At 42.7% G+C, this 27,669-nt stretch overlaps 1 protein-coding gene across 1 annotated transcript in view; it reads right to left on the reverse strand.

The window, feature by feature from the left end:
* LOC137356075 (rap guanine nucleotide exchange factor 2-like) overlaps positions 1-27,669 on the reverse strand; it is a 179,701-nt gene that overhangs the window by 112,698 nt on the left and 39,334 nt on the right. The window contains exons 11-15 of the mRNA XM_068021904.1: positions 24,222-24,462; positions 23,452-23,835; positions 18,881-19,092; positions 17,277-17,400; positions 11,428-11,635 (exon numbers count right to left, since the gene is read on the reverse strand). Coding sequence (XP_067878005.1) covers positions 11,428-11,635; positions 17,277-17,400; positions 18,881-19,092; positions 23,452-23,835; positions 24,222-24,462 — 1,169 coding nt within the window. The remainder of the gene's footprint in view (positions 1-11,427; positions 11,636-17,276; positions 17,401-18,880; positions 19,093-23,451; positions 23,836-24,221; positions 24,463-27,669) is intronic.

Consider the following 27,669-nt stretch of genomic DNA (forward strand, 5'->3'; position numbering starts at 1 on the left):
TAAAACTCGGCTCGAGAGCGGACTTGTGTTAGAATGAGAGATGTGACTCCGGATACAAAAAAGCCCAATAGTGGATTTGTGGGAGAGCAAGAGGAGCAAGTCCTCTGTAAAATAAGGACTGAGAGCAGGACTGAGGATAATGGTTGGCCCTAGAAAGGACCTGTGGGAGTGCGAGAGGAGAGTCTGGAGATAAAAGAAGGCCTGAGAGCGGACCTGAGGGAGAATGACAGGAGTGACCCAAGAGAAAACATTGTTTGAGAACGGACTTGAGGGAGAATGACAGGAGTGACCCAAGAGAAAACATTGTTTGAGAACGGACTTGAGGGAGAACGACAGGAGTGACCCAAGAGAAAAAATGGCCTAAGAGTGGTCCTGTGGGAGAGCGAGAGGAATGCTCTAGAGTGGATCTACAAGAGAATCGACTGAGCAGAAACCAAAGCTCAAGAGTGGGTCTGCAGGTGAGCAAGAGGATCGAGTGAGGATAAAACAAAGCTCGAGTGTGGTCGTATGGGAGAGTGAGATGAACAACCAACGTTAAAATAGGCCCAAGAGCGAACCCACGGGAATGTGAGAACAGCATCCAGGTTAAAACCAAGTCTGACAATGCAAATATTATACCCTTGTTCAATAAAGGGTGTAAAGATAAGCCCAGCAATTACAGGCCAGTCAGTTTAACTTCAGTGATGGAAAAACTTCTAGCAAAAACAATTTGGGACAAAATCAATCGTCACATGACAAATGTGAGTTAATGAAGGAAAGCCAGCATGGATTTCTTAAGGGAAAATCATGTTTAACTAAGTTGCTGGAGATTTTTAAGGAGGTAACAGAGCAGGTTGATGAGGGCAATGCTGTTGATGTGGTGTACATGGACTTTCAAAAGGCATTTGACACAATGCCACACAACAGACTTGTGAGCAAAATTGTAGCTCATGGAATAAAAGGAATGGTAGCAACATGGATATGAAATTAGCTGAGTGACAGGAAACAAAGAGTAGTGGTTAATGGATGTTTTTGGGGCTGGAGGAAGGTTTGTCGTGGAGTTCCCCAGGGATCAGTGTTGGGACCCTTGCTTTTCGTAATAAATATTAATGACCTAGACCTTGGTGTACAGGGCACAATTTCAAAGTTTGCAAATGATACGAAATTTGGAAGCATTGTGAACTGTGTGGAATATAGTGCAGAAGTTCAAAAGGACATGGATGAGTTGGTGGAATGGGCAGACAGGTGGCAAATAAAGTTCAATGCTGAGAAATATGAAGTGATTAGTTTTGGTCGGGCGGACATGGAGAGACAATATAGAATAAAGGGTACAATTCTAATGGGGGTGCAGGAGCAGAGTGTATATGGACATAAGTCATTGAAGGTGGCAGGACAGGTTGAGAGTGCGGTCAATAAAGCATACAGTGTTTATTAATAGGGGCATACAGTACAAGAGCAAGGAAGTTATGTTGAACTTGTATAAGACACTAGTTCAGCCTCAGCTGGAGTATTGCGTCCAGTTCTGGGCACCGCATTTTAGTAAAGAAGTTAGGGCATTGGAGAGAGTACAGAAAAGATTCACGAGAATGGTTCCACGGAGGAGGAATTTCAGTTTTGAAGATAGACTGAAGAAGTTAGGGCTGTTTTCCTTGGAAAAGGCTGAAAGGTGATTTGATGGATGTATTCAAATTCGTGTGGGGCCTGGACAGAGTAGATGGAGTGAAACTGTTCCCATTCGTGAAAGGATCAAAAACGAGAGGGCACAGATTTAAAGTATTTGGTAAGAGAAGCAAAAGTGACATGAGGAAAAACTTTTTCACGCAGCGAGTGGTTAAGATCTGGAATGCACTGCTTGAGAATGTGGTGGAAGGAGGTTCAATTGAAACATTCAAAAGGGAATTAGATAGTTAAATGAAAAGGAAGAATGTGTAGGGTTATGGGGAGAAGGCAGGGGAATGGAACTGAGGGAATTGCTCTTTGTGGCTCCAGTGCGGACACGATGGGCCAAATGGCCTCCCTCTGCACTGTAACAATTCTTTGATTCTGTGACCTGTGAGAGAGCAAGAGGTGCATCCCAGGATAATGGGGATAATGGAATGTCCTCGATTGTATCTGCGGGAGAGCAAGAGGATTGACTGAAGATAAAATAAAGCCCAAGAGCAGATCTGGAGTGTGAGCAGAACGGCCAAAGATAAAATATGCCCCAAGTACGGGCCTGTGGGAGAACGAGAGGAATAACCGAGAATAAAATAATGCCTGAGAGTGGACTACGGGAGAGGAAGAGGATCGACCGAGGATGAAAATAGACCAAGAACGGACTGGGGGAGAATGAGAGGAGCAACTGAGAGAAAAGCAAGTCCTGAGAGAGAACCTGCTGGACAGGCAGAGGATCAACCGAGGATAAAACAATGTCCTGTGTGTGGTCCTGTGGGAGATCCAGAGCAGCAACCCAGAATAATGAAATGCCTGAGGGCAGATCTGCGGGTGAGCGAGAGGATCCATTGAGGATAAAACAAAGCTTGAGAAGGACCTGCAGAAGAGCAATTGGAACGACCGAAGGTAAAACACGGCCCTGAGAGAGGACCTGTGGAAGAATGAATGGTGCAACTGAGGGAAGATGAAGGCCTGAGACAGAATCTGTGGGATTGTGAGGGGAGCAACCCAGGTTAAAACCAGGCTCAAGAGCGGACCTGTGTTAGAATGAGAGATGCGACTCCGGATACAAAAAGCCCGATGGTGGATTTGTGGGAGAGCAAGAGGCGCGACCCCTCTATAAAATAAGAACTGAGAGCAGAGCTGAGGATAATGGTTGGCCCTAGAACGGATCTCAGGGAGTGCGAGAGGAGAGTCTGGAGATAAAGGAAGGTCTAGGAGTGGACCTGCAGGAGAGAGAGAGGAACAACCCAATAAAAAACATGGTCTGACAGTGGACCTGAGGGAGAGCAATAGGAGCGACTGTGGATAAAACAAGGCCTGAGAGTGGATCTGTGAGTAATGAAGGCCCGAGAGTGGCCCCGTGGGAGAGTTCGAAGAGCATTGTAGGTTAAAAAATGCCAAAGAACGGACATGTGAGAGAGAGAGAGCGAGAGGGGCAACCCAGAATAATGGAATGCCCTAGAGCGGATCTGCAAGAGAGTAAGAGGAGAAAACAAAGCCTGAGTGCAGGTCCATGGAGGAGCAAGAGGAGAGACCCAGGATAAAACAAGGCTCCAGAGCAGATTTGTGGGAGAGCGAGAGGTGTGGCTCATATTAAAACAAGACCTGAGAAAGCCCTGCAGGAGAGTGAGAGGAGCAACCGAAGATAAAACAAGGCCTGAGAGTGGTCCTGCAGGAGAGTGAGAGGAGCAATCCAGGATAATGGAATGTTTGAGAGCAGATCTGTGGGAGAGCGAGAGGAGAAACTGAGGATAAAGGATGACCGTAGAGCTGACCTGCGGGAGTGTGGGAGGTGCAACCCAAACTAAAACCGGGCCCGAGAGCGGCTTACAGTACAATGAGAGGAACAACCGCAGTGAAAACAAGGCCCAAGTGTTGGGTGGGGGAATAGCAAGAGGAGCAAACAAGGTTATAACAAGGACCAACATCAGAGATGCAGGAGAGCGAATGGAGTAATGCAGGATAATGGAATCCCCAAGAGCGGACCTGTGGGACAGCGACAGGATCGGCAAAGGATGAAACAAGGCCCGAGAGTGGACTTGTGGGAGAGTGAGAGGAGCAACCGAGGGTAAAAGAAGGCCTGAGACAGAATCTGCAGGAGAATGAGAGGAGCTGCCGAGGATAAAGGGAAGTGTGGGAGTTGACCGGCAGAAGGGCAAAAGGAGCAGCCCAGGATAAGACAATTCCCAAGATCAGACCTGCAGGAGAGCGAGAGGATCGACCTAGGATAAATCAATGGCCCAGACTGGACCTGTGGGAGTGCGACAGGCCTGACCCAAGATAAATCAATCCCCAAGAGTGGATCTGTAGGAGAGCGAGAGGAGCAACCAAGGAAAAGGGAAGGCCTGAGAGAGAACCTGTAGGAGAACAAGAGGAGCGGCCGAGGATAAAACAAGATCCAAGAGCGGACCTGTGACTGACAGAGAGTAGCGACCCAGAGTAAAACAAGACCCAGAACGGTCCTGTGGGAAAGTAAATGGAGAAACTTGGGTTAAAAGAATACCTGAGAAATTGCCACCCAAAATAAAACATGACCCGAGAGTGGATCTGCGTGAGAGTGAGAGGAGCAACCGATTTAAGAGGAAGTCCCGACAGAGATTGTGTAGGGAGCGAGAGGAGCAAATGAGGATAAAACAAGGCCCAAGAGTGGACCTGAGGAAGAGCAAGAGGAGCAGACAGCGATAAAGGAAAACCCAAGATCTGTGATCAAAAGTGAATCTATGTTCCAAAATTAGCTGAAAACATTAACATGATTTGTATCCTGTTAAAAACTTCACTTCCTTTGGTTCCAAGATTCCGATATCTGGATGATCCGTTGTGATGTCCATAAGGTAACCGGCATCATCGGGAAGCAACAAAAACCAAAAAGGAACAGGAAATGAACTCTGGTCCGACTGCAGAAACGTGCTCATCTTCTGTTAAGGACAAATTAAATCAAAAAATCAATTTGATAAATAAAGTTAAAAGTACAAACATCAACAAAAGTAAAACCTAAAAAAGAAGTAAGGTACCAAATAGACTAGTGCATCAATATGCTGCATTAGAGAGTACTCGTCTGCACATCTGTCCCCGTGATTTTCCACGACACAAGTTTCCAATCTCGCTCTCTGATCATCTGCAGTTGGGAAGAGTAGGAAGAAACAAGTGGCCTTTCATAAAGATCTGGTTATCTTAAGTAATTTCTGGCAAGAATTGTTCAAATATTTCAAAAACAGAATAATCGAGAAATTAGTCTAACAACTGAATGACAACATAATACCTTTAATCCAACTGAAAAAAAACAACTTGAAGTTAACATTTGTGTTTTAGATGATGAACCCACCATTGCATATTACATTGACCAATATTTCTGATTGTAACAATAAATTTTAGTCAATACTGAGCTGGACTACTGTTCCTAAAGGCTAACATGAAGAGTTGGATTATCTACCTTGTAAGGTCTTCCTTCTTCTTTTGGAAACATTCTTCACATATCACAAGTATAAGAATAAGCAATCACTGAGGAAAATTAGAAGAGAAATAGTCTTCCTCTCCACCCCACCAATTAAACCAGAGAAACGTGGCAAAAAGTTGTGATTTACAGAACCAAAGGTTGCAGCAAAAGCCATACAAACCTGTAAAAACTGAGCAACTAGGTGTGCCTGTGAAATATTTAAATGTGATTTCCTTAGACCTAATCACTTCTTAAAAACAGCAAGTAGTAATTTAAGTGGAACAGTTTATAAGCGTAAGCCACAACTGCCTGAAATGATCTTACCGTGGCAAAATTGACCTGCCTCCCCCGCACCCACACTGGCCCACCACGTAAGTTTTAATAGTTTTATCAGGCAGAAACTATGACCCAGAAGTGCAGGCATGCCTATTTTTGGGTACACGCCAGGATGGGGAGAAGAGGTGCCATCTACCTCAGGGTAAACCTATAAGAGACTGGTAGCTTAGTGGTTACTGGACAAGGATTCCAGAGGCCTGGACAAATGATTCAGAGCTATGAGTTCAAATTTCATCACAGCACCTGGGAAATTTAAATTCGGTGAATAAATAAATCTGGAATAAAACGCTAATATCCGTAGAAATGGACCATGTAATTACAAGATTGTCGTAAAAGCCCCAAAGGACCAGATGGGAAGGAAACCTGCTGTCCTTAACCAGTCTGGTTGATATGTGAGTCCAGACCCACCGCAATGTGATTGACTGATGCAAGATCAGTGGAAGAATTGGTGACAGTGCTGCAGAGGGAGGAACTTTCATTCTGACTAGAATCTGTAACATTATCTGCAGTAGCACTTGGGCTGAAACAAAACCTGGAAAATAGAAAAGATTTGAATTACTCTATAGTCAAATTTTAATACCAGTTACATATATGGAAGAAAGTCCTCAGTACCTTGCTCTATGGCAGCGAGGCCTGGACAACGTATGCCAGCCAAGAGCAACGTCTCAATTCATTCCATCTTCGCTGCCTTCGGAGAATACTTGGCATCAGGTGGCAGGACTATATCTCCAACACAGAAGTCCTTGAAGCGGCCAACACCCCCAGCTTATACACACTACTGAGTCAGCGGCGCTTGAGATGGCTTGGCCATGTGAGCCGCATGGAAGATGGCAGGATCCCCAAAGACACATTGTACAGCGAGCTCGCCACTGGTATCAGACCCACCGGCCGTCCATGTCTCCGCTATAAAGACGTCTGCAAACGCGACATGAAATCGTGTGACATTGATCACAAGTTGTGGGAGTCAGTTGCCAGCATTCGCCAGAGCTAGCGGGCAGCCATAAAGACAGGGCTAAATTGTGGCGAGTCAAAGAGACTTAGTAGTTGGCAGGAAAAAAGACAGAGGCGCAAGCGGAGAGCCAACTGTGCAACAGCCCCGACAAACACATTTCTCTGCAGCACCTGTGGAAGAGCCTGTCACTCCAGAATTGGCCTTTATAGCCACTCCAGGCGCTGCTCCACAAACCACTGACCACCTCCAGGCGCATATCCATTGTCTCACGAGATAAGGAGGCCCAAAAGAAAGATATGGAAGAAATGGAAAAAAAATAATTAGAATTTCATTAGTATTAATATGTTGCTTCATAACCATTGTTATTCAGTAAACCTGGACTGGTATAAAATGAAAACAGATTTAGAAACATAAGAAACATAATAAATTGGAGGAGTTGGCCTTAAGGCCTGCAGACCCAGTAAAAACACATACAGTAAAAACATATAAGAACTTAGTTGAAACCAAGGGGCTAATCACACAACAATACACAGTGTGTTAAAGCATAGGGGGGTTGGGTAGAAAGGGGAACAGCAAAGATGCTAGCAGACTCAGTGTCCTTGCACATACCAGATAAAGGAGTCACTATGGACACAAGATACGATTAGACACACAGTAGAAAATGGAAAACTGCAAAGAAATGAACCATGATCTCACTGAGCCAAATAAGGAATTATCATCATGCCATTAAAGTAGACCCCTATGAGTAAGTAAGAGGGGAGGGTCTTGGAAACCAGATTTAACCCCTAACTAAAACTGGGGCAGCACGAGAACCCTGGGGAAGAACACTCGAGAAGATACCCCTGAGCCAAGGACTCAGAGAACAGAAGAGCAGCCGCAAGTCTGAAACTGATCACCTTGTGCCTTGACGGGTAGTATACTGTGCAAGTAGTGACTTTGATGATTCTTGATACTGTGCAAGTTAGTGAGAGCTTGTACTTGATGATTTAGTGTGTGATTAAATTATTGATATATCTTTCACCAATCAGCTTCCATGGATTCTTTAAAGGTAACTGCGGATTAGACACAACAGGCCCACCAAGCCAGCTCCACCATTCAATAAGATCATGGCTGATCTGATCATGGCCTTAACTCCACTTTCCTGCCCGTTCCCCATAACCCTTGACACATCTCTAGATCAAAAATCAATCCAATTCAGCCTCGAATACATTCAATGACCGAGCCTCCACTACTCGCTGAAGAAGAGAATTCCAAACACTAAAGACCCTCTGAGAAAAGAAATTCGTCCACATCGCCATCTTAAATGGGAGACCCCGAGCTCTGAACTGTGCCTCCTCATTCTAGATGCCCCCATGAGGGGAAATACTCTCTCAGCATCTACCTTATCCAGCCGCCTCTGAATCATATATGTTTCGATAAGATTACCTCTCATTTTTCTAAACTCCAATGTGCCCAAGCTGCTCAATCTGTTTAACCCCGTCATCCCAGGAATCAACCTGGTGAACCTTCTCTGAACTGCCTCCAATGCAAGTATATCGCTCCTTAAATAAGGAGACCAAATCTGTACACAGTACTCTAGGTGTGGTCTCACTGATGGCCAGTACAGTTGTAGCAAGAGCTCCCCACTATTATATTCCATCCCCCTTGCAATAAATGCCAATGCTCCATTTACCTTCCTAATTACTTGTGGTACCTGCATGCTCACTTTTTGTAATTCATGCACAAGGGTACCTAGATCCCTCTGTACTGCAGCATTCTGCAATCTCTTTCCATTTAAATAATGTTCTGCTTTTCTATTCTTCCTACCAAAGTGGGCAAACCTCACATATTCCCACATTATACTTCATCTGCCAAATTTTTGTCCATTTGCTTAACCTATCTATATCGCTTTGCAGACTCTCTATGTCCTCCTCACAACTTGCTTTCCCACCTATCTTTGTATTGTCAGCAAATTTGTTTCTAATATATTCGGTCTCTTCATCCAAGTCATTAATCTAGATTGTGAATAGATGAGGCACTAACACTGATCCCTGTGGCATGCCACTAGTTACAGTTTGCCAACATCAAAATGACCCTTTTATCCGACTCCCCGTTTCCTGTTAGTTAGCCAATCCTCTAGCAAGACTATTATATTATCCCCAACACCATGAGCTCTAACTTGTGTTGTAAACTTCTATGTGACACCTTATCGCATGCCTTTTAGAAATCCAAATACAGTACATCTACTGGTTCCCCTTATCCATCTTGCTCATTACGTCCTCAAAGAACTCAAATAAATTTGTTAAACATAATTTCCCTTTAATAAAAGCACATTGACTCTGCTTTATTGCATTATGATTTTCAAAATTCCTGCTACTACTTCCTTAATAATGGATTCCACATCTTCTCAAAGATAGATGTTAGGATAACTGGCCTATAGTTTCCTGCTTTCTGTCTTCCTCCTTTCTTCAACAGGGGCGTTACATTTGCAGTTTTCCAATCTGCTGGGACCTTTCCAGAATCTAGGGAATATTGGAAGATTACAATCAATGCATCCTTTATCTCTGCAGTTACTTCTTATAAGACCTTAGGATTCAGGTTATCAAGTCCAGGGGATTAGGTAGTCTTTAGTCTTAATTAGCTTTCCTAGTATATTTTCCTCTCGTGATAGTGATTGTTTTCAGTTCCTCCACAAAGCCTCTCTGCCACCAGGAGGATTGAGCCGGGCCCTGCCAGAGTCGAGGTCCATGGTGGGCCTCATCTGGATAAAACTTCAGGCCCCCCCGCCACGGATCACGACATCGAGGGCTTGTTAAAATCCAGCCCACTGTCCCGAATACCCTCTGTGAACTCGTCCTCAAGGCTACCTTTGCCAAGTTGATTTGTCCAATCTATATGAATATTTAAATTGCCCACAAATATTGCAGTACATTTCTCACAAGTCCCCATTGTTTCTTGATTTATACTCTGCCCTACTGTGTAGCTACTGTTCGAGGCCTATAAACTACTCCCACCAGTGATTTCTTTCCCTTGCTATTTCTTAATTCCACCCAGGTCTTTTGAGCCAAGATCATTTCTCACTACTGTACTGATCTCATCCTTGATTATTAGAGCTACCTCACCTCTTTTCCTTCCTTCCTATCCTTTCGAAATGTCAAATACCCTTGATTATTCAGTTCCCAGCCTTGGTCACCTTGCAACCAAGTCTCTGTAATTGCTATCATATCATACCAATGATTTCTATTTGTGCCATTAATTCACCTATCTTGTTACGAATGCTGTGTGCCTTCAGATAAAGAACCTTTTTATTTCTGTCTTTTTACCATTTTTCCTGCTCTGACCATATTTGCTCGTGCATTCTTGTGCTTGTACGCTCGTATAGTGGAAGTAGCCATCAGACTAAAGGATCTCCACAGAACAAAAACAAAGGGAAAACAATGCCACTCAGGTTTAGCACGCTATCTGGTTGTAGAAAGCTAATTCTGGATCTAAGATAAATGACTCAGGTTTGAACATAAAAATTCATGCTGTTCAGCAGGGCTTTAACAAATAATTGCCATTTTCATGTTAACGTAGAGTATAGAGATATTGTTTTAAAAAATGATGGTCTGAAACATCTGCAGTAGATGTATGAATGCCGCCTTTTCAAATGGGTGGCAGTGTAAAATTTCAACTGGAAAAGGCAAAGGAAATATTGTAATAATTGAGGAAACTACTGGGGTCCCAGCATATTAAGCAATAAGAAGTACCCACTGGTGTGTTTTAAAAATTTAAAATTACAGGATAACATAATAACACCAATTACTTTAACTTTTTTTTTAAGGACACAAAAGTTTTAACTTAGAATCGCTGCTCCGCTCCCAAGATCTTTTCTCTGTCTAAACTTATCTTTACATCTATCAATCCCTTTCCTAACCATATTTGCTCATAATGTCATCAAAACGGCCCAAGGAACTTCATAGAGGCACAATAAAACCAAAATGGATGCCAAGGCAAATGAGGAATTAGAAGGGTTTAACCAAAAGCTTGGTTAAAGAGATAGATTTTGAAGAGCATCTTTTAGGAGGAGAGGGAGTGGAATGTTTGAAAGAAGAAATTCCAGAGCATCAGGCCTTGATGCTGAAATCATGGCTGTCAATGGTGGGAAGTGGGGGAGGGATCACAAGGCCAGAGTAAGGAATGGAGGGAAGTTTAGTTCTGGAAGATGTCACAGAGACAGGGAGGGGAGACACCAGCTATTTAAATGAGCTGCCGCACGGCAGATCGAGTTGGTTCTGCAGCTTGCGGCTCGCATGTGCGGCCCAACATTTTTTCATCCACCGCCAGGAGCGGCAGCAGGCTCTTAAAATCCAGCCCCATATTTCTCATAGGGCTATACTGCACTATCACAGCCCTTAAAATGGTGCAAAAACATGTTTTTGTCTTCTACTTCAAACTTGGTCCCTGTGGGAATACCATAGATAACAATTAATTAAAAATAAACTATGTTAAATATTTAAGCGTTAGTTTGTTGCAACCTTTCTACTCTTTCAACTGTAATATGAATGCACATATCAGTTCAGAAAGCTTAAACCAATTGGCCCAAGGAGATTGTCATTTTCCTGCACCTGCAAATTGAACAGCAATGACAGCAGCTTCAACCTTCTCGATGGGATTGGCATATTAGTCATGAATCTTATTCACTCAATAGATATTTAAACCTTTGTGTTTTAAGTAAACATTCAGGCATTATATTTAGTTAAAACACTGCCTGTGAAAGAATAAGTTGCTCCACTTGTTCTATCACAAAGAATTTTAAATTGTACCTTCAGAATGGATTATCTAATTGTAATTGTGCAAAAGAACCAGAATATAAATTGTCTCTTTTCTAATAAAATGTAACATTGAAGTCAAGATTACTGGTATTTTAATAAACTATTTCAAAATTAAAATTTATTCTTTTTCACAACTAGAAGGAAATCAAATGTTTCCTTTAACCCCCAACCTAATGAAATGTGAAATATTGGTTTCTCCACTTGTTGATATAATATAAATGAGTAACATTTTGTTCAAGAATATAAAAAAGATCCATACCTTATCTGTTAGTCCTTGCCTCACGCTGCAATGACAAGGCCTGCAGGCTTTCTTCATCCATATCCAGGTTGAGGTTTTCAAGGTAGTGTTTTACCCTCCGAGCCATCTGTCCATCTTCATAGAGTTCCCTTGCATCAAGAAACGAGCTGCAACATAAATGTTTCCTGTGTCCGCCTGTCTGCATCGCATCCATCACAGCAGCATTTGTACTGCCATGGCTAAGCAACCTGCCACAGGGGAAAGAGAGAGAGATGCCATTGATTTCAGCATGGAAGGTCAGGTTCAGGTCAGTCTTGTTCAAGCTCAAAATAACACATGCTTCATTCCAGTAAGTCAGACAGACAAAAATAAAAGAAAAGGAATGAAGAATGAAAGAAAGATAAAAAACCAGCAACTACTCTGCAGATAACCCTCTCCTGCTTCAAGTTGGCAATCAACCTTTACACCACTATAAGCACGTATGTTCTTATTTCTGCCCAATAGTTACTTCTCAGCAGAAGAGTTGGAGCAGGAGTCAAAGGTCATGATGTTAAACAGTAGTTGTAATAAATCCTGACAATATTAAAAAGAAAATTGTCTCGATATTTCTCTACACCACTTTATGATCAGCAGGAAGGTAGACTCTCTTCTCCTCCCAAAGAATGGAATGTTTTCCTCTACATAAGATTGAAAAACAAATAACAAAAATCACTCCCATCACCGAAACAATGCCAGAATGTCAGATTCCTATGAGTAGATAAAGATCGTCCAATATGAGACCAGAGCACAAGAACTGAAAAATGTCAAAGCCAGAAGGAAGCAGCAGAAAGAGAAAATGCAAAATGGCAAAAAACATCCTTGGCACCTGCAGTAACCACCACTTACCCAGACTTTTCCATTTCTTCCTCCTGTAAGTGATAGCCCTGAATATTGAAGCGTGGGTTTCGGAAGAAAGACAGACAAAAATCCCAGGCGATTTTGTATTTAAATTAGCCATGCGACGATGGGCACGGAGAACACGTGGGATCATGTGGCGGGGGCGGCCTTTCATTGGTGGAACCCACCGTCACTGCCCCAAGCACCATGATCGCCACAGATATAAAACATTCTGTGCTTGCAGCCTCAAGGATTAACAGCCTTCTTTTCATGTAAGTATCTTCAGACCAACTTAAATTGAAGCTTCTACTTAAATCAAAATCACCACCAACTTCATATCATTTATTTTTCCTACCGTCAAAGTGAATCACATGGCAGCCAGCAGGCAGCGTCCTGCTCCACGGTTCAGTGATGACTCCCAGCAGGTTTTCTTCTAGGCCGTCAGGGAAAGGCGGGAGGTCCTCTTCCTTGCAGATGGAGTCCGATGAAGTGCCTCACCAAGGCAGCCTGGATGGAGGTAGCAGAGGAGATCGCGAACTGTGAGGTAACTCTTAAGAACATGGGTGTAGTGAATCAATGATTTGTTCAGATCAGCAAGTATAACTGGTCCTGGCGAGACTGCTCCTTTGATTTGATCCATGGCTCTGTGTCTTTAAGGTAGAGGGTATGCAAGGAATGCAGCCAAATACATCAGCAGCCTTGGTCCTAACTACTAAATGATGAAGATTGACATTGTTTATCTGATTGGATATGTCGTGCGAAAGCCAATGCAGGATGAGTGATGTTGATGCATATATGCAATGGTAGTGATGCAACATTTGCCATGTCACAAGCTGGTGGTCACAACACAGACATGTCCCAGCATCTGAGGGAATACGTGCCAGTCGGATCCCTTGATACTCGGAGGACTGCTGGGGACCAGGCCCCCGCTCAGCCCTATGGTTATGATGATCCTCTGTTTGTTGCTATGAGAGGTCTGCTGGATATGCAGCAAAGCCATGTGGAAAATATGTCGGAGATGCCTAAGATCATGCGTGGCTTTGTGCATGCCATGGAGGAGCCTATGCAAGTCATGACGTCTGCCATGTCCCAGGCATTTAAGCATAACGCTTCCTCAGTCGAGAGTCTGGTGAGCTCTGTGGTGCGTCTGGTTGACCACTCAAGTCATATGCGATCTGACCTGCACTCCATCGATGTTGCCATGGGCTCCATGTAGCAGAGTCTAAGTGAGAGGGGTACAGGGAACCTGGACCTCCCTCCAGGTGCTCCTTCCTCTCAGGGAGACAGACAGGTGCCATTGTGCACCCAGATGGAGGAGGAGCACATGCCAGCTGCCCCGGGGCCTTCCGCTCAGGACACCCCAGCACACGCAGTGTCTCATCCTCCCCCACCCCCCCAACCCCCCCCCCCCGACTTGACCACCTCACCTCCAGCAGACGAGCACATGGGGGAGACTCAAGCACTATTGCTGCAGACCCCCAGTAGGATGGAGCCATCAAAGCTCCGTTCCTTCAGAGGACACCTGCCCCACTCATCCACAGCACCGGGACAGTGCACTGAACAGACTGCCTCCACCTCAGCTGCTAATGTCAGAGTAGCACAAGGACGTAGTGGCAGGAAAAGAAAATTGAAACAGTTCTGAGCACAAAGGTGTCACGGGTGATGTTGAAATGTTCATGAATGCAAAGATGTATTGAAACCTTTTTATTTCTTGCAAACTTTGATCCACTGTCAGTAATACTTTGAGTGGTTACAGATGGATAGAAAGAAGTTTATGGAGGCCTATGGCAGGAACACAATGATGCTTGCAAAGCATCTCAAGAAATATCCTGTGTCCATATCTCATTGGGCTTTGAGCCTTCACTTTTCAATGATGGCTGTTTTCCTATCGATGACTGATAACTTTTTCGAACCCTGTCATTTGCTTTCTACGGTCATAACTTAACGCTGATCGCAAACACTCCTTTCAGGTGAAGCAGCGATTTACTTGAACTCAAAGTTCAGTCCGGCAGGCTGTAGTGTGCCTAATCGGAAAATGAGATGCTGTTCCTCGAGCTTGCGTTGATGTTCAGTGGAGCACTGCAGCAAGCCCACGATAGAGATGTGAGCATGAGAGCAGGGGGGAGTGTTGAAATGGCAAGCAACCGGAAGCTCAGGGTCCTGCTTGCAGACTGAACGGAGGTGTTCCGCAAAGCGCTCACCCAGTCTGCGTTTGGTCTCCCCAATGTAGAGGAGACCACATTGTGAGCAGTGAATACAGTATACTACATTGAAAGAAGTACAAGTAAATCACTGCTTCACCTGAAAGGAGTGTTTGGGGCCTGGGATAGTGAGTTTATTTCATTTCATTGTAGTTTGTTCAGTTTGCTTACCCACTGTTTTTTTTCATGTTCGTACTTGCTGCTGCTCAATCTTCAGTTCGTTAACACCCTATCTGTACTAATGCTTTGTCTTTCAACACACCATTAACATATTGTTTGCCTTTGCTCCATGACCTCTTGGTCAGCTATGTGGCCTTGTCCAATCTACACCTTCTCCTTTGTTATCTCTTGCCCCACCCCCGGCTCACTTGCTTATAACCTTTGACATTTCTAATATTTGCTAGTTCCGAAGAAGGGTCACTGACCCGAAACGTTAACTCTGCTTCTCTTTCCACAGATGCTGCCAGACCTGCTGAGTGGCATTTCTTGTTTTTATTTCAGATTTCCAGCATCTGCAGTATTTTGCTTTTATTGTACTTGGAGGTTTTGTTTTGCCATTATTCTCCACAAAGACCAAGTAAATGCAGAAAACATTCTGTCCATTGTAGATGCAATCATATATCAATGGAACAGAACCTCTAATAACTAGAACACACAGATCCATCTCAAACCTGGATTTCTACGATCCTTACAGGTACATACCAGATACTTATCTCAATATATCATTTGAATGAGAGTCTAAAGCTCTGTTAAATATGCTATATTTCTTTATAATATAAAATAATGTACTTTTTTAGTAGTTCAGGTTGAATTTTCAATTACTTCTGCTGATGGGTTAGATTTTTAACTTGACGACGCAGAGTAAAATTGACAGAGTGGATTGCCTCCCCAGTATAGAAACTGTAGATTTTTATTTTTGTTAGCAGCAAGTTGAAAATCCACCCCTAAATTCAAAGTCTGTTCAACTTAAAATATCTGTTCAACTTAAAATATTTGAGACAATACTGCTTGTCGAAAGTGTCTTATTTTGATTTAATTCTAGCCCAAATACTTTTAAAATGTCATCTGCTAATGGGCAGTCTTACATCAAAAGCAACCAAATGCACAAGGACCACTGATTGGCCCAACAGGAAATCTAAAATTTACATTATTGCAGTAATTACTGATAAAGGTAGTAATGGGAAAAGTAAGATTCATCTGAAAAAGTAAAATTTACTTGGGTTGGAAACAATGAAATAGTGATCACAATATCAGACATCTTGCTTTCTGTGAAAACCTGATCTTGGGTGGCACAGTGGCGCAGTGGTTAGCAGTGCAACCTCACAGCTCCAGTGACCCGGGTTCGATTCCGGGTACTGCCTGTGCGGAGTTTGCAAGTTCTCCTTGTGACCGCGTGGGTTTCCACCGGGTGTTCTGGTTTCCTCCCACAGCCAAAGACTTGCAGGTTGGTAGGTAAATTGGCTGTTATAAATTGCCCCTAGTGTAGGTAGGGGAATTGAGGGGATGTAGTAGGAATATGGGATTAATGTAGGATTAGTATAAATGGCTGGTTGATGGTCAGCATAGACTTGGTGGGCTGAAGGGCCTGTTTCAGTGCTGTATCTCTAGATAAATAAAATTACTTTATCAAATGGTCTGCACCTGAAATACCTGATAGACAGTATACAGAGCCGCTTACAAAACCAGTGTTAGAAATCAATAATCTTCATCTTCCTATTTATTAATTGTCTGGTTTGTTTAGCAAAGTGATTTGGTCACCACAATGGAAAGAACAATAGGGAAAAATCACAATTATAACAAGCCTAATTGTTCATTTTAAACCAGCAGATGCATTTTAATTTTTTTGAAAACAATGCACCTGTTAGTTTGTTTCATGAAATTCCTTGATGATACACATAGATGTTCTTTATCATACTTTATTTTAAAAGAGGACGCACTTCACTGGAAATATGAGTGCAGGGACTCTATGGGAGGGTTTTGGTTTATTCAAGCTACTACAGCTTTTTTTTGTTCCTAATTTCAATTTGGCTCCATCATGGGATGACGAACTCAAGTTGAGTCAGTGCTTCTGACTTTGGAAAACTAAAGCAGTGAATGTACGAAATACATGACTGTACAGAACTTCTTCACTTATAGTAACAAATAGTAACCATTTGATGCTTTTATTTAGCTCTTGTTCCTGCTCCTATGTCCCTATGTTTCTATTCTAAATACAAATGACATAAGGGGATATGAGGATAGCGTGGGAAAAAGGCATTGAAGTGGATTATCAGCCACGATCATATTGAATGGCGGGGCAGGTTCAATGGGCTGAATGGCCTACTCCTGCTCCTATTCTTATTCTAATTTATTCTAAATTACTATAAAATATGAGACTTCTTCACCCTGCTTGTGTAAGGCCTTTGAAGAGCATTGCACTGCAGAAAGAAAAAGAGACATTTCCAAACACCGATTGTAAAACATTGTATACCTGACATTTAACACCAAAAACATACACTGGCAACATAACTATGATTAGATAATAACTAACACAATAACACTGCTTTTTGTGCTAGGTTATGCAATTCTTCGTTCTGTGGTATCAGGCAGGTTATTTCAATGGAAAGCAAGTTATTTTGTATCCTCAGAGTACCATTGCTGCTGGGTTTTCTGGATTGAAACAATCTGAATTGTGCTTATTCTTTTAACAAAAAGCATCTTGTTCACAGCCATCCCTATCTAAGAAGGTACTTTATTATCTACAATGAATAATTTAATGAGCTCAGATTACACCACTATGGATTCTATCATTCTGTGAATAGATAACACTAACCTTGTTCTGAATGTAACATCAGGATCCACATTCGCTGAAGCCATCCGACCAATATGATGAATTTCGTTGGCAATCACCCGCAACTTTTCGTAATTTATCACGCCGTCCACTTTGGAGTCATTACCTAAGAGGATTTAAAAAACACTATTGACAAGGACAGCTAAACATATTGCTATTTTGCAATAAAATGTTTAATTACCTTCTAGAGAACCCCAGGTGAAGGACCAAGATCCCATTAAGGTTGTAAAGGTAAATCAGGAAGTAATGAATTGATGACACCAAGCTTGAGTTGTTTTAAATGTCTGAAGATTGCAGCAGGAAGGAAAGACTGAGTAAGATACAGAATTCCAAAGAATTCCAAAGAATTAAAATTCTGAGAAGGGATGAGTCAGATTATGAGACTACACAATGAGTATTAATTTCAATACTAGGAATGTTGGTAGGAGGAAGACTGCACTCACTGTAAATTGGGGCAGAACTATTAATAGTTAGCAGCTATGCTAACCTACAATAACATTGTAATTGTTATGACCAAGGCGGGAGTAATGCATTATTAATTCAGTCCAACTACTCCACAGGTCACAGCATATCAAGAAAGTTTTCCACCTACAAAAGAATAGCCAAATTAGATACTCTATTTGTCCCCCAGAATAAAGCACACAAAACCAGGTTTCTTGAAACGACAACAACATTAACTACTTATTATAAAAGAAATAATAAGTCTTGAACAATAATGAGATAAATCTTTAGGTGAAAAGATTTATTATTACACGCGGCGGCTCATTTAAATAGAGGGGGCGGAGCAGTAGCCCCCTCTACATCATCAGGGGTGGCCACTGTGTCCCTGGCAACGGCGTCTGGCACCACCACACAGGCACTGGCGTCATTTTTAAAGGGCTTCAAGCCCTTCAGTAACATTTTAATATTTAAAGGTTCCGGTCTCTGGAAATAAAAATAAAATTTCATTTCAATTCTAAATCCCATCTCCCACCCCCCCAATGGGTAATTTATATATGAAATGCCCTCTCCCCTATCATAAACTTGTATTGATATCCTAAACATTCCCCCCAGAAATGTGTTCCCTTTGACCCTCAACCCCTTCCCACTATCCCCACAGCCAATAAAAAATTTGTGCCCCATTCCCCCACCCTTCCCACCCTGAAAATGTTATTCTTGCCCCGTTCCCACCAGGTTCTCACCTCAGAACTCCGTACGGCGTTCCGAAGGCGCGCGAGCTGCCTTCGGCAGCCGTAAAATCGGCGTGGGACAGCCACCAAAAGTAAGTTCATTTACATTAATTTTTGTTAATTTAAATATTTAGATGAAGGTGGTGGTGGTGCTGCTGACCGGAGTCTCCCCACTGCCAGAAATATGCGGCGGGCACTTCTCGATGTCGGGGGTCGAGGTTCAGCCTCTCTCCACAGAATTTTACAGGCCCGTCGCCACAACCCATGGTGTTGAAGGGCTGGTAAAATTCAGCCCAATGTATTTAAATGGTAATGATCATTGAGAAATCATAAGAATGATGTGAAAAGAATAGCGACACTTTAAGGAGAGCAAACTCTAAAAATGAAGCCACAGTCATTTTTTTTACACAGACCTACCTTCATGCAGGAATGTCAGATCTTTCTTGATGACTGGGAAGGCAGGAATAATGGGATACTGCAGGTTCTGATTGTTCAAAAGATTGCGGTATTTTGCCATATTCCTGGAAGGTTCCAAGAGGTCCTGAAGATCCTGAAATATCTTCTGATACTTGAATGATAATTTTTTCCAAGTATTCTGCAGTCTTGCCACTGGTGCTAGATATAGACCACTAGGTTTTGTGCAAAGACAAAAAGATACAATAAATATTACTTACAACAAAATTTAAAGAGGTCTTTTAAGAAGTGTAATCACCAACTTAACTGGAAATTTTGACATCTTTCATTCTTTTAAGCAAATGTTTGTTTCTCCCTTTTTTTATAAGAACTATTGAATGTTTGACATTATAGGTTGAAATGAAGATCATGGGTAAGATTCAGTTCACAATATCCGTGAGCAATACCAGTCAACAAAAGGTGTAGCACACATTTAGCAATATAGACTGTGACCACATCCTGCAGAATACCTTTATAAGAGAATAAGATCTACAGCACAACTTATACTGTTATAATTTCATATTTTCCAAGATTGATTACAATAAATGTTGCATTGTTCTGAGTTTAAGGCAGAAATATATTCTTTCAAGCAGCTCTAGTTTCAATATTGTTAACAATTATTACGGCCGATCACCGACCAGAAATTAGCCAAATTGAACACTTTATTTAACCCCCAGAATAAAACACACCAAACCAGGTTTCTTCAAACAACAAATTAAATATTTATTAATAAACTAAATCAAAACAATACTAATTTATTTAGAGATACAGCACTGAAACAGGCCCTTCGGCCCACCGAGTCTGTGCCGACCAACAACCACCCATTTATGCTAACCCTACAGTAATCCCATATTCCCTACCTACACTAGGGGCAATTTATAACAGCCAATTTACCTATCACCTGCAAGTCTTTGGATGTGGGAGGAAACCGGAGCACCCAGAGAAAACCCACGCAGACACAGGGAGAACTTGCAAACTCCGCACAGGCAGTACCCAGAATCGAACCCGGGTCCCTGGAGCTTTTTTTTTTAGAACATTACAGCGCAGTACAGGCCCTTCGGCCCTCGATGTTGCGCCGACCTGTGAAACCATCTGACCTACACTATTCCATTTTCATCCATATGTCTATCCAATGACCACTTAAATGCCCTTAAAGTTGGCGAGTCTACTACTGCTGCAGGCAGGGCGTTCCACGCCCCTACTACTGTGAGGCTGCGGTGCTAACCACTGCACCACTGTGCCGCCCGGATAAGATAAATGTATGTCTGAAAAGACTTTATAACTTCTTATTCTTCCTAACCCTCATGCACACACACACTGGGCTGGACTTTACGTCTGGCGGAAGGGAGCTGGCCACCGACAGAAAAGTCGGTGGCGAACCCGCTTCCGCCCGGCCCGGGAATCCGACCCGCATTTTACGGGTCCCCGGGCTTTAATTGTTCCGAGGCGGGACTTCCCCCCACTTGAGGCAGGAAGTCCCGCCTCATTGAGCTGCCGGACAATCATCGGGCCAGCAGCTCTTCGTCCAATTAGCGCCACTGGGAGCGGTGGCCACTGCTGGAACTGCAGTCCAGCTGAGGACATGGAGCCAGGACTACAGCTAGGTTTGGTTTCCCTCGCCTGTGTGATTGGTCGCGTCCCGGCGAGGCAAGGGTAGTCATGTGGGGGGAAGGGGGGTGGGCGTCTCAGGTCCTGGGGGTGGTTGGGGAAGTGGAGGCAGCCCTCAATCAGGCACCATGTGTCTGTTTGTCCGCACCCCCCCTCCACCACCACCACGATGCACTGAGGTTTCACTGGGCATCCTTTCACATCTCCCTTACACCCGCTTGCCATGGGTAAAATCCCTGTGGAGGAGGACAAAGGCCCTAAAGTGGTCGTTAGGTGCCACTGAAGGGTCTCAATTGGTCTGGGGCGGTGGCCCATTTCTCGCCCACCACCGGCCACATAAAGTGAGGCAGAGGAGCGAGCGGGTTGGGAAGGCCTCCTGGAGCCTCCCGGTCAATTTTACGCCACTCCCCCACACCGCAACCATCTGGCTAGGTGGGGTGGTGGAAAATTCTGGCCATACAATCAGAAACCCACACTCAAGCGGTTCTAAAATGCTGTTTTAAAAATTAGAGCTGTTTCTTAGGAATAATAAAACAAGTGGGTTGTCAGTCTTGGTGGGTTACATTCCCGATTCGGTGAGGTATCCCAGAGTCAAATGGTCAGATGCCACTCGAACTCTCCAGGCGAGTTTGATAAACAGTCTGTATTGGATAGGCATTCACGGTACTTTGGCTGCAGTAGGTGTCACACAGATCTTTCAACAAGAAGTATAACAACAGATCTCTTTAGATTTTGAATTAGCAGTCTATCAGTAGAAACTTTACTGAGTTTCCAGAACTCTCAGAAATACAAAAGGCAACAAAAAGTCATTCCTGAGGCAGAGACTTCTTGGAGACTGGAAGTAAAAAGGAATTTGCTACCCCCAGTAAGGCAAATATTCCTTTCTGAGGGTCTTTTCCTCTTTAGGTGAAACACAGCCTGTAGGCCTATGTAGATTTTATGTTGAGTGAGACAAATTCTTCCTTTCCTTCAGGAGAGCATGCTTTGCTGGTCTGCCAGTTCAAACCAGTTCTAGCAAGTCTTTACACACAGTCAAACTGATACAATATGGCATGTGATCTCTCTTTTCCTGTTGCTTAGGAAACTGGCTTGCAACTCACACTCTGTTCCCAGAGAATATAAAAACTATTCTCAGTCTTAAAGGCACACAGACGCCCTTTATTTTTTTTTAAAAAAACACTTCCATGACAAGATTAATAGAAAATAGTGTAAAAATCACTTTCTATTTCCACATATAATTAAGAATGCATTTTAAAATGACAGTTCCTGTTGCAGGTTTCTTCTACAAATATGTAGAGATAGCATGTAGTAGATCTTAAAAATGTTTAGTAAATGAGCAATAAAGCATGACTCATTTTCCACTTGCGTCCTCCCTTTTCCTCATTTTTACATTCTCCCTAATCCCCTCCTGCTCTTGTTTCTATCCTTACTCATTACTGAGCTAACTGCACCATTCCTCCCACCTTTCAGAATCTTCTCCCTGTTAAATTCAATAAAGCCTTGCAAGGTTTACAAATGATCACATAAACTACTGAGTGAAATTGAAAATAAATATCCCTGGATGCCAGTAAAGCACGAAAGAGCATTTTTGAGAAAAATGCAACTTCTCTGAATACAGTAATAAGAGGCCTCGTGCTCCTGTTCAACACCCACCTCATTAAGTGCTACTCTGAGACTGTTATGGATTTCAGTTCAAGCCAACATGAGCCTTTGCTCAGTTTTATATCCTGTACATAAAGTAATTGCTGTGTAATGATAAAACATCTGAACATAATTTGAATTCCCCTTGCCAGCTTGAATGGAAACACACAAGGGTTTCCTCTCATATTTCAGCTTTAAAGCATCTCCCTACCTTTATACTTTTATATTGTGTACCAAGTTTTCCATAGTGTATACTGTGTTTTGTGTTTTCTAAGAATCGGGATTTGATTTTCCTTCTGTCCGAGCATCCTTTTGGAAGCATGTGTGTTTGGCCTTTTTCATTATTTGTCTTCTATTTAAAGCTCAACATTGATCTATAAAACTCTAGGAGAAAGTTCTCATCCTAGTGTTTATTAACCCTCCACAGTCTCACCTCTCCTGAATATCTTCCAGCCATATAAAACCTTCATCCCATCCCCCCACCCCCACCAAGAACGATGCATTCTTCTGAAATTAACCCTATGTACAATCCTCCCCTACTTTTGCTTTAACATTGGTGGCCATGCTTTCAGTCATCTAGACCCTACGTTCCGGAATTCCCTCTCTAAACCTCTCTACTTCTCCACATCCTTCTCATCCTTTTAGAATCTCTTTAAAACTTGCCTCTTTGATTAAGCTATTAGTTACACTTCCTAATTCCTTCTTTGGCTTGGCATCATTCTTTTAATTGATCCTCAGGATGTGGGAAGCAGCAAGATAACTATTTATTGCCCATTTGTAGATGAGAAAGTGCAGTTGGTCTATGTCTGGAGTGACATAATGGCCAGCCTGCATGAGGGTGGCAGGTTTCCTTCCGATTACGTTTTGGTGAAGTGTCTTGGGATGTTTTTCCATATTAAAGCACAATATTAATGTTAGTTATTTTGCTGTAAAATTTGTCTCCACAGTCCCTGCTGCTATACACCTCATCATATTTCAACCATCATAAACTTCTCTGCTGCATGGTAGATGCTTCAACACCACATGGCTCAATACTGAGTTAACAATCCCAAACCCAAAGGTAGTTGGAGTAGTGATATATGTTTGCTAAATTTTGTGATACAAAGTTAGATTGTCTACTATAATTGAACATTTATTGTACTTGCATTCCATTTACAGCAAACGGTGATTAGAAACTTATACCCATGATCAGAGTTTAGTTGTTCCTACAATGACTGCAATAATTAAAAGTGAATGCATATAATTTTTAGAGGTAAAAGTTGATTTCACTGCTAAATATTTTTTACCTGATAATTGCAAACATGGAGTTAAAGTTGTTGCAATTTTTACAGTGCAGTGCCACCTTGATGAAATGTTTAATTATCTTTGCCCTTTTCCGTTTGTTTGGCTCTCGCAGTACTTCTGTTGCAACCCAGAATGCTTCTTGATTGAAAATCCTCTCAAACTTGACCAGGTTTTGACATTCACTCTTTGACTTCAGCTGGAACAAGTCATCAACATATTCCGTGGGTGCAATATTGTGGAATAATTCTAAATTCCTTAGGGAGAGCTGGATGGCAATTTCCTTCGGGCTCAGTTGTAGCACTGTCACCTGACTCTCATGAAGCAATTGTTCAGCGTCTTTATCTGAGCACAGGATCTCTGTCACATTGTTTTTCTTCAGATAGTATCTTATGAAGGAAAAAATAATCAATGTTACATTAACTGAGGAAAAGGACGCAGCAACAACACCGAGTTTGAATTCCATGAGAGGCAGGCCCATGAAAAAAAAATCAGGGATTAAATGACCTCATGTACTTCTCTGCATCTCCCAGTGACCAGCTACTGAACAGAGGACTGGGAGCAAAATAATAACCAATTGGAGGGGGAAAAGAAAACTTTACAAAATGAGTTAAAAATAATTTAAAAGAAATTCACCTGAAGTAGTGACCGATTTGATCCATTGCTACTAACCTCGTACACGTTACACCTATAGATAATGCTCCAAATGTAACTTCAAACTTGGTATTTTCTTATCCAACATACCCTTGCATTTTGGCAATTTAATCTTCCTTACCTGGCATTCAGCTGGATTCGATCAGCGAGTTTTGACAGCTGATCTGGAAGGCGTCGTTGTTTGATGACGCCTTCAGCAGAGACAGAGATTTCACACAGAGAGTATACTTCAGGATCAACAGGAATGGCAAATTTTTCAAGTGCTTGAACTACCGCCTCCTGCGCTGTTGTGTCCCTGTTGATAATTATCTGACGATGTTTTTGGTCTGCCTTCCAAACTTTTAATAGCTGACCTGGCAATTCTGTTCGAAGAAACAAAGTAAACTGAACATGTGGGTAGTGTAAAGGAAGGCTACTTTAGTAAGATTATACAAACATTTGAAATCAATGGGCAGGAAAAGACTAGGTAGTTCATCAAGTCTGCCACACACTATTGTGTATCATACAACAATATTATTTTTTCTTGTTCCTTAGTAAACACTTACAGACAGGACAAAGACTACATCAGCTTGTCAGTTAAAGGCACAGTGAGGTAATAGGACTTAATATTCCATTTAAAATCTATTCAGATCCTGATAACCTTTAATAAATCATGCATCACTTAGCTACTGCTTCTATATCTGACTACACTGCTGCAAATAAATATATATTTTGTTATACATCAATTTTGTTAGCAATTTTGTCAACTTTTTTTTTACATCTATTCATTTTCATGAAGACCCAATTTCCAATACATAATGTCCTGGATTTTCCATTAAGAATAACGGTGAGGCTATCAGCGTTCATCACTATTATGGAATAAATCAAACAGCGACTTCCAGTGTCAGCAGATGTGCAGTTAAACATGGAAATCTGGAATTTTCGGTCCAATTTTCTCCACACCTCCACAAATTTTACTACAGCAGTCGCTCACTGATAGGCTTGGCATTAAAATACATGAAGGGGATGAAGTTTCTGAACTTAATGACCAATTGCCTAGAGAATATGCCAGTAAAAGTTAGGACCTGAGCATTGAGGTATAAGTGAACTTTTAAGAGCATGATAAATCTTCATTACTGCCAAACAACCTGCTCGGCGCTGAAAAATTATAAGTGTGGAGTCTCATTCCTTCAGAGTTAAAAAAAAATATTTTTACTTTATCTTTATGGTTCTTTTATCTTTCTCTCTCAATTACATCTTTCCCCAGTAACTGTGCTGTTACTGTCACAAAGGACATGAATACATGTATAGTAGCATCAATTCAACTAAATCTTCAACCATCACCGTAGTGAAGAGAGGCTTAGCTGTATTCAGTTATTAACTTGAATCATCACAGTTCAGAGCTATTTTTTCATAAAATTAATGATTATTTATGACCTACACAAAAGCAAAATAATGCGGATGCTGGAAATGTGAAATAAAAACAGAAGATGCTGGAAATACTCAGCATGTGTGGACAGAGAAACAGAGTGAACATTTCAGGTCAATGACCTTTCCTCAAAACTGGGAAAAGTTAGAAATGTGATACGTTTTAAGCAAGTGAAAGGGGGAAGGTGAGAAAAAGAACAAATAGATAGATCTTCAATAGTGTGGAAGACAGGAAAGATTAAATGACAAAAGAATTGGTGCTGAATGGCCAAAAGGAGTGGTAAAGATGAAAAGGATGTGTCCAGAGCAGCTGTGGATGACAGAATGGTGAACAGCTGCCATCCAAAAGCAAAAACAGGAGAAATTCAATTGAGGAAAAGTAAGAACATAAAACAGTATAAAACATGCACTTTCTATACAGTACATTCATCACAATTTGAGAGGGTGAGCCATTGTTTATTTTTACCAGGAGTGAGATGTTTATAGATCTGGCAAGGAATGGGCTGTCAGGAATTCAAGCTATACATTTAATTGAACATACGGTAATCAACTTTGCATATAGTAACACATGAATATATTTATATTTCAGGATTAAAAATCAATCAATACCAACAGTGATGTCATTTAAAGTTGCTTCTAACTTACACCACACTATGGGCTGAATATTGTTCAACTCCTGACGTCAGGCTCCGTGGCAGGGTGGAGGGGGGCGGGGTGGGGGGGCGGAAGATCAGAGTGACAGCAGCCCGCCACAGAGCCCGACACTGGGATTGCTGGGCCTGAGATTCCCGGTGGCGGTGAGGCTCTGTGATGGCCCCTCCACTGCTCTACGATGGGAGCCGACTTTAAATATTGAAATGATCTTTATGAATACATTTAAGTACAATTCGCCGGGATCTTAGCTGCAATTCCGGATCTTCAGTGTGATGGGCAGCACTCACATGCATTCACTTGCCCATCCAGGGAAAGCTGGTGCCACCAATGGGAGCAAGGGGAGATCAGAGCATTTTCAGTGTGGGGAGGTTGGGGGGAGATGGGTTTGATATTTATTTTCAATGAAGTGGGGGGAAGGAGATGGAGGTAACTGCATTCTCTTGGCAGGGCAGGGGTGGCAGCCCTTTAAAAATGGCCCCACTGCCTGCATACAGACAGCGGACACTGTTCAAGGCGTCGCTGAGCACCCCTCCCCCCGCCCAAACATGATTGAGGGGGCGATCGCACTGCATATTTAAATGAACCACCGGGCTCAAGATGGCGGCAGCGTGACGGCACGTGGACTGCGCGTGCTGGCCGCCATTTCTTTTGCACATTGCAGTGTCAAAGCAATCCTAAGCGATACGACTCATTTAAATAGCCGGGGCAGGCCGCCCCACCCCGATCAAGCGGAGGGGGCCGTTTGTCTGTCCCGGTAATGGCGCAGCTGCCTGTGCGCGGGCGCTCAGCCATTTTTAAAGGGCTTTGAGCCCTACCGTTAAATTTTAATATTTAAGGCTACATTGAATTAAAAAAATTAAATACATTTATTTTGCCCTCTCCCACCCCCACCAATAACCACAGAATTAATTACATGCCCTCTCACTCCCCAAAACACTTAACTTGTCCACCTGACATTTCCCCTCCCCCACAATCTGCATAAAGTTAACCTCAAACACTTCCCACCATCCCTACACTAATGATGTAACTTTGACCCCGTCCCCCCTCCTCCTGCACTGAGAAATTTACCTCCTCCCCCCTCCCCATCAAATGTTCCGCCCCATTTTCTCGGACGGGGATCCAAAGGTGCGGGAATGCCGTCCAGCGGCAGGAAGATTGTAACGGGATGGAAGGCGACAGCGTAAGTATAATCAATGCATTCATTTTAATGGATTTGTACATTAAATGGGGGTCCCGACGCCGATGAGCTGAGGAGGGGGGCCGACACGAGGCCGCACCACTGGCAATATGGGGCTGGACCCTCCTGGTGTCGGGGTGCGTGGTGGCCCTCACCGGAAGCATTTTCCACTGCCCCACCCACCATGCAACCCGACGTCGGGGGTCTGTAAAATCCAGTCCACTGTCTCTGATTTAATATTAGTTTCCTTCAGATTTCTAACATGCTGACCTCTTCCTCTACTGTTAATACTGTTGCAATGTAATTACTCAACTTGTCCATCATTTCCTTA

The sequence above is a fragment of the Heterodontus francisci genome, chromosome 1, assembly GCF_036365525.1.
Source record: "Heterodontus francisci isolate sHetFra1 chromosome 1, sHetFra1.hap1, whole genome shotgun sequence".
NCBI lineage: Eukaryota > Metazoa > Chordata > Chondrichthyes > Heterodontiformes > Heterodontidae > Heterodontus > Heterodontus francisci.